At 36.0% G+C, this 7,781-nt stretch overlaps 1 protein-coding gene across 1 annotated transcript in view; it reads right to left on the bottom strand.

Annotated features, from left to right (window-relative positions):
* Positions 1-1,481: 1,481 nt before the first annotated feature.
* LOC113231986 (muscarinic acetylcholine receptor M4) overlaps positions 1,482-7,781 on the bottom strand; it is a 52,503-nt gene continuing 46,203 nt past the window's right edge. Inside the window, exons 5-6 of the mRNA XM_026466599.1 lie at positions 5,013-5,196; positions 1,482-3,712 (exon numbers count right to left, since the gene is read on the bottom strand). Coding sequence (XP_026322384.1) covers positions 1,632-3,712; positions 5,013-5,196 — 2,265 coding nt within the window. The 3' untranslated portion in view covers positions 1,482-1,631. The remainder of the gene's footprint in view (positions 3,713-5,012; positions 5,197-7,781) is intronic.

Genomic DNA, 7,781 nt, shown 5'->3' with positions numbered 1-7,781 from the left:
CTATTCCAGATTACTTGCTGCTATCCTTATCATAACTAACGTAATCGATATTTTAATGAAATTAAGTTATTAATATATTGGAATTAGCAAAACGAAATCTATAACTCGCTATAATCGGTTTTTTAATATGTTGTTTAGATTCATTGTTATCGTTTTATTGTTAAGCAAAATCAGTGTAATTGGCATTATTCAGAAAAAATCATTAGATGCCTATATTTCGGAAGTTACCTAAATGCAAATACGTTAGTTATGACAATAAGGGCAGTGTAGGTAATAGTAGGTCACTTACTATTGGAGATAATTGCACAGATTTGTGGCTAAAATGGCCTGTGCGAATTTAAATGAACATAATTATATAATACAGCATTACAAAAAATTGTAAAATTTTCTACGTGAAGCAAATCATAGTTTCAATTTGGCGTTACTCAAGGAGCTTTCCTAGGCCCTATGTATATAACGGTAGATACGGACAGTAGTGAAATGAAGGCTTAAGTCCTTCTTTGGGTTTAGGAGTATCTAATAGTTCAGTGTGGTAGTCACATGACAGCATATTGGTATTTCAACTACAAAATGAGTATTTAGTGTGGTAACTATTAGGTTGATATTGCGACTACAAACTTGCTGCCTAATTATTAATATTACAGTATTAAAATAGAGAAATTTAATATAAAATGATTTAATCTCTATTGGCTATATAATATATATAACTAAAGTTAAATGATTGTTTGTTTTATTAAGAATGTAGTAATTAAAAGTAGAATCATATTTTTACGTCAAAGAAGATTATTTTGATCTCTAATAAAATTAGAAACTTGTAAGTTACAATTCTAGATAACGGATTAGGCCCGTCAAACACAAACTACTCTATCTGTAATTGACATTAACGCTGAAAAACTTTAGCTGGGCTCGTAGCTTAAAGCTTTTAAGCGTTTTTTTTAAATTTTGTAATGTAACAGTGACATATTTCATACAACAATCAATTAAACAACGTCTAAAACCAAAGACTATTTAGAAACATAGTATAAACTTATTGTGAAAAGGTAGTTTAATTATTGATATAGAATTTGTACGTTCACTGGGACATAACAAAAAGTATATAGCTAAAAACACTTAAATCATACGTTTTGACATAAAAACAACTACACATACAAGACCCCTTGACGTCTTTGACGTCTCTAAAACGTCCTAATGCTCCACCAAACTGACATTCATTTTTCACTTAAAACTATTGAAACTAACTCTTAAAATAGAAAATATAAAGAGACTTTGATTTACTCCATCTTTTATTTACATCATCTAAGTTTTATTGTCAGTTCTGAACTTTAAAGACGAAATAAATAAAATATATAACAATGTATGTACTAACATTATTTACAGTTATTTTCAATTACTTTCCAAAGCAAAGTCAATAACGTCATTCGCTACACTTTAACACACTCATCTGATCGTCACTATACATTGAAAGCGTTAATTTATTTCAGCGTTACGAGAGTCATTCAACGAGTAAAGTATTGTCTTAGCATTTAATATAATATGTTCATGTAGAGATCAGTGTTTGTGCGCGTAACGTTTTGAATTAATTTTCCTAGAGTATCCAAAATTTACGCGGTTTTATAACCGACGTACATGGACTAGGTGATATGAAAATCTCCCCGTAGGAGTCTCGTGAAAGTCTTCTTGAATTGCTGGTTTGCCAATGCGTAGCAGAAAGGATTAATAGGACTGTTCGCATAGCACAAAAAATACGAAAACATGTACAGATGCTGATTAATACACGGAGGATTCGTACAAAATCCTTCGACTAATGCTAATATATGATAAGGAGTCCAACAAATTACAAATGCTCCCAATATAAACGATATGGTTCTGAACGCCTTCCTGGCTCGGTTTTCCGATTTGGATTTTTGCCGTCCGATACCAGCGAATAAGCCTTCGCGCTTGGAGCGTTTAACTTTTAATTTTTTCCCTATGTTTTTAACAAACTCTCGCTTAGATCCGGCCCGACCTGACCCACTTGCTGCCGCGCTTGACACTTCGCTATTCTCTACAGCCGGGCTTATAGAAGGCTTTAAAGAAGGTGAAATTTGCGAATCGCTCGGCTTCGATGTCTGAGGAGCATTGTTATTGGAAGACGACACGAGAGTGATTACAGGTTTAGGTCGTTCCCCTGACGTTAAGCTCACTTCAGTATTTACCTTTACGGGAGGCGGAGGCGAAAAACTAGTTTTAATTTGGGTGACTTTTGCTTCGGCTGTTGCTCGTATAAGAGCAGCTTGTAGTAACGAAGTGTTTGTTACATTTGCCGAATTCATTGTAGGAGGTGATGGTGGTTCAGTTGCTGTTGGAAATGTAACAGATGATGGTGGACTCTCGTTCGTGGGTGTAGGAACTATAACTGAGCTCTCATCCATATATCGCAAGTCAGCTCCATCCATAGCAACAAGAACATCGTAGGAAGTACCATCAGTCTTTATTATCCTCACAGTTTTTGTTCGCGATGACTCCGAGTGAGATGGAGGGCTTTCAGAGACAGTAGGACTACATCTAAAATCTGACGGTGGGGGAATAATTCTTTGAGCAATAGTTGTGGAGACATCGGAAGGCGTAGCGAAACCCGATGAGGTAGGAGATGTGACACTGGTAGTAGAATGAGGCACTGTTGGTGCAGGCATTTGTTCAACAGTGTGAGAAATGTCATGGTTATCAGTATCCAACATACTTTTCTCGGATATTTGAGAAAGGGAAGATTTTGGCTTATCGCTGTCGTACTTCAATAGAGGAGATTGTTTCAAATCAGCCTTGATCAACATTCCACCGTTTAAACGCATGTTGTTTAGTAGCTGCATAGCTCCAGTTTGCATTACCAAGTTAGCAACAGATGGTCGTTTTTTCACATTGGTTTGAGTAGCGCTCTCGTCATCGGAATCAAATGCAGGGCTGCTAGATCGTTCGGTTTCCACCTGATCTTCTTTCTTATCGCAATCAGATTCGGCAGTAGTTGATGTACCAGTAACTGTGGCGCTACTTTTATGCGCTGAAGATTTCTGACTGGAATTAGAATCGGTAGAACCACCCAAGGTTAGCAATGGTGCAGCTAATGATCCTTTAGACGTTGAATCTTTACGAATGGCTTCAGATACTTTCATTTGATCTTCGTTGGAAATTGAGACATTAGACAATCCAGACATTCCCGCCGCTCTACCAGCCATGCCTGACATTACACCCGCGCTGAGAGCTACCATTGATTGCATTTTTCTTTGCTTTGCTTCGCTTTTCTTTTGCATATCATAAGCGGTCTTGAAGATTCCAGCATAAAGTATGATCAATACACATAAGGTTGTCCAGTAGTATCCAATTATGAGCGCTGTATTGAATATCGGATCTTTCAGAAACTGGACAGCGCACTCACCTTCTTGAAGGTCTCTGTAGCCTACGAAGTGTTCCCATCCGAATATTGTAGTGAAAAACAATAAGGCTGGTATAATCCACGTTACAGTGACCATCCATATGACTCTGTTTTTAGTGCGCCAAGATCTATACCTCGCAGCTATTTTGACACTACAGAATCGGTCTACAGTTATGAGTAGGACAGTGTACTGGGATACAAGACAAACAGTGTAGTCAACAGAAAGCCAGAGATCACACAACAGTGGCCCTAGGTGCCAGTATCCTTTCAAGACGTAGTCGGTATAAAATGGAAGCGACAAAGTACCTGTGGACAAAGGGGAAATCACGTCATGAAAACCTACCTTACACTTGAATTCTTGAGTTGGAATTGAAATTTCGTTAAACATTTCATTTTATCGCTTTCATTATACATATATATCGGTTCCTAAGTAAGTAAATCAATTTACTGATTTCCGTGGTGCTATATTCTTTAAACATGTAAGTATTCTTGGCGAAATATTATTTGCACCGATTCGTCTTATCGCTTCATCTTTAGAGTACAATAGGACAAAAGCGTGAACCGTCTCGGTAGCGCACGTGCCATCTGTATAGTACAAACTACTAGTTTAAACACTTTTACGTAACTTTTACAGCCGGCACCTTCATGCGGAACTAACTTAGTTGAATTAGTAACGAAAGAGTCGACATTCGGTATTTTACGAAGTACTTACAGCTTTAAAAACAACGGTCAGATGAGTAAAGAAATAATTTAAAAGGAGAATTCAGATAATCTCTGTATAGAGTACTAAAAAAACCGACTTCAAAAGTATGTGGAATTACATATAATTACCAAGTTTTATTGAAATCGGGTACCGGAAAGTACGCAAACCCGGTTTCATCCCCTAGTTCGTCACTATACGGGACTTGACACAGGAGATAATAAAAATCGGTTCTCACTACTGAAAGTATATTGAGATAGAAAAACGCCTTGAATTGCAGAATAGCAAAATCAACCATTAAAATAATTGCTCCTTGTAACAAAATTTAGGCGCTATTTATAAAAATGAATCTTCATGCGTGAACAGCCACCCTTAGAGGTGGATGATTTTCTTTAAAATTAAATGAGACCACTACGGAGTTACCCTCTTTCCAACAAAAAAGAATCATGAAAATCAGTTCACAAATACCGGAGTTATCGTGTAACTTATATACAAAAAAAAAAAACAGTCGAATTGAGAACCTCTTCCTTTTTTTGAAGTCGGTTAAAAAAGCATTTAGCGCACCTATGACTCGTACGATAGACCAAGATCATTAAGTTCATGTACACTTTGAGTAAAAGAAGTGTTAATGGTTTTATTACTGTATGGTAATAGAAAGGATATGCCGTTCCAAGAGATAACATTCATCGGTGCAAATAATATTTCTTCAATTATACCATCATTACTTTGAAACTATCAATAAATTTGTATGCATATCTATGTTGCATTGTGTTAATGCAAAATATTAATAATAGAAATTATTTTCAAGTCATATTCAATGTGTCAATAAGATTGCATACAGGTTTAAAAAATGTATTGAGTGAGTTCATTTAAAACGTCATTCAAAAAATCTTTCTGCGTACTTACCAATCAGCAGGTCCGTGGCAGCTAGTGAAGCGATAAAATAGTTACTAGGTTGGCGAATAGTACGGTCCACAAGAAAGGCGAGTAGTACCAGCACATTGCCACTGACTGTCAGTAGGATGACCAAAACCAAGCAAGTCGCGAAGATAGCGGCCAGCCATAGAGGGAACGGTGGCAGTACTGGTTGCTGAGGACAAAAGGGAAATTGTCATGTCATGAGCTGTTGAATACTTATTACATACAATAGGGTTGTTTTTATAATATCAAGTGAAGGGACCAACAAGTAATGCGCCTGATGGTAAGCTACACGCCTGTCCAGTTGCAGTGCAGAGTTTTAAATCGTAAAGATCTGAGGGGCACTGCCACTGCGCCCGTCACCCTGAGACATAAGTTCCATGTGCCTGTAATTTCACCACACATTTCACAGGTATTGTAATCGATAAGTACGAGTAGCGTATTTAGAAGCTGAAGTTATACGATTATTTAATTTCGATTAGTTCTGCAACTTTTGCAACAACAACTGAGTCCTAGATGCTTTTAAGTATACCTCACAGCATATTTCATTTTATATAATTTTTAACGTTTATCCTGAATGATGAATTGTTTTTAACTAAACTCTTCATTTAGTAATTTCCCCGGAGACATAAAACGTGCCAGCGTTACACTTTTAAGTTATGACATATTTTTATTACAACGCTTTATCATTTGCTTTATGGAACCTGAGTCGTTCAAGTGGCACTATAAGGTCTAATTAGACACTTCGATTAAAGTGGGAGCGCCTTATGATGAGCGTGTAAAATGCAGTCTAATAGCACATACGTGCAGGCCACGTCATATAAAAATGTTGTGATTTTTACTAGAAACATTAGATTCTTGGCCTCTAAAATAACATATATCACATAAAATATAGCTTCTCTTTGTGCGTATGTATCACATACATACATACATATACTTCACGCCTTTTTCCCATCGGGGTAGGCAGAGACAACTGGCTTCCACTTGCTACGGTCCTGACACACATCTTTCGCTTCATCGTCACGCATTAATGCTTTGATATACGCTCGTCGGTTAAGGGAACTTTTGATCTGGCCCTTCTTTAGGATGACCTCAATTAGGTCATGGTAAGTTCGTCTTGGTTGGCCCATACCAACTTGCCCGCTCACACTCGCCTTATAAATCTGTTTCGTCAATCTTCTTTCATTCATTCTCTCTACATATCCAAACCATCTAAGCGTCCCTTTCTATATCTTTCTCACTACATCTTCTTCCATATTTGTATAAATAACTAGATGTACCCAACTTGCTTTTCAATGTCGCTGAAAACGTGTGAAGTTCCCAAGTCGTATTGGGCCAGAGTGGTGGACTATGGCCTTAACCTCTCTACTTAGAGGAGACCCACGCCCAGCAGTGGCATCTTATACTTAAAAAAACTTTTGCGAGTGTGGGCACAACATCACACGAATATTTTATCATAATCGGATGAATAATAATCAACTGCACACGGGGTACACAAACATACATATAAACATTTACGTACAGTGTATATTTTTAACCGACTTCAAAAAAGGAGGAGATTCTCAGTTCTATTCTTTTTTTGTGTGTGTATATTACGAGGTTACTTCGGCATTTGTGAATCGATTTTGATGATTCTTTTTTTTGGAAAGAAGGTACATCGGTATTGGTCCCATTTAAATTTGAAAAAAATATTCCACCTGTAAGCGTAGCAAGCTAGGGGATGAATCCGGTTTCGCGCACGTTCCGGTAACCGATTTCAATAAAATAGCAAATAGATGTGATTCCACAAACTTTTGAAGTCGTTTTTTTTATAAAATGTTATAATAATAAATTATTAAATGAGACATTTTTTTAATAAATCCGAAACCATATTTAAGTCGTACGGAAACTATTTAAGAAACCATTGGGTTTTTGTTTGCGAAAAACAATGTTGATGCAGTAATTATTGTTTATAAAATAGATGATATTGATTATTTTTTAATTGGAAATAAACGTATTTTTTCGAATATAAATCGCGTATGTTTATTTTTTAATCTTGATAAACTCAGTTTCAAGTTAGGGTCTTTTCAATGCATCTAAAGAAAAAAATCGGGAAAGTAGAATTCGGAAAATTTAATGAAACGATTTTTTTATACAATTTGTTACGAAAGAAAGGAAGAAGAAGTGTCATTTGTGGTAGTCAAAGAAATGTATTTTCTACATTTCTTTGATTAATTAATGACACCACAAAATAAAAAAGAAAGAAAATGGAAAAAAAGGAAAAAATATTAATAAAAATAATCAAAAATATTTACACATAAGACAGTAATAAATAATTACAAAACAAAACATAAACTAAAACACAGATTATTTACATAAACAAAAAAGGACACTAAGAATAAAGATACTTTAATATAATTAATGCTTCAATAAGTGTTCAATACGACCTCCATCTACTGTATGCAGGTATGGGCGCATCTCGGACGGCGTCTTTGCTTCCATATTGTATCGGGATTCATAAACTCGACCCTTAAGGTAACTTCATATGAAAAAAACCGTTGGCGTCATATTGGGTGAACGTGGTGGCCATTTTATAGGGCGATATGTGCCATCCAACGACCCGGAAAATGTTCATCTAAAACCATTTATGGGGAGGGGCATAATCTTTTTGATAACGTTATTTGCACTGCTTAAGGAAATAATATCATCTATTTAATAATTCACTTTTATATGGTTCTTACTAGAGTTTCTCTGTGTCTCCTATGGTTTCTGATTTTC

The sequence above is a fragment of the Hyposmocoma kahamanoa genome, unplaced genomic scaffold (assembly GCF_003589595.1).
Source record: "Hyposmocoma kahamanoa isolate Upper Pololo Valley unplaced genomic scaffold, ASM358959v1 66, whole genome shotgun sequence".
Classification (NCBI taxonomy): Eukaryota; Metazoa; Arthropoda; class Insecta; order Lepidoptera; family Cosmopterigidae; genus Hyposmocoma; species Hyposmocoma kahamanoa.
Note: the sequence above shows the minus strand (reverse complement) of the source record. Positions and strands in the feature narration are given on the sequence as shown.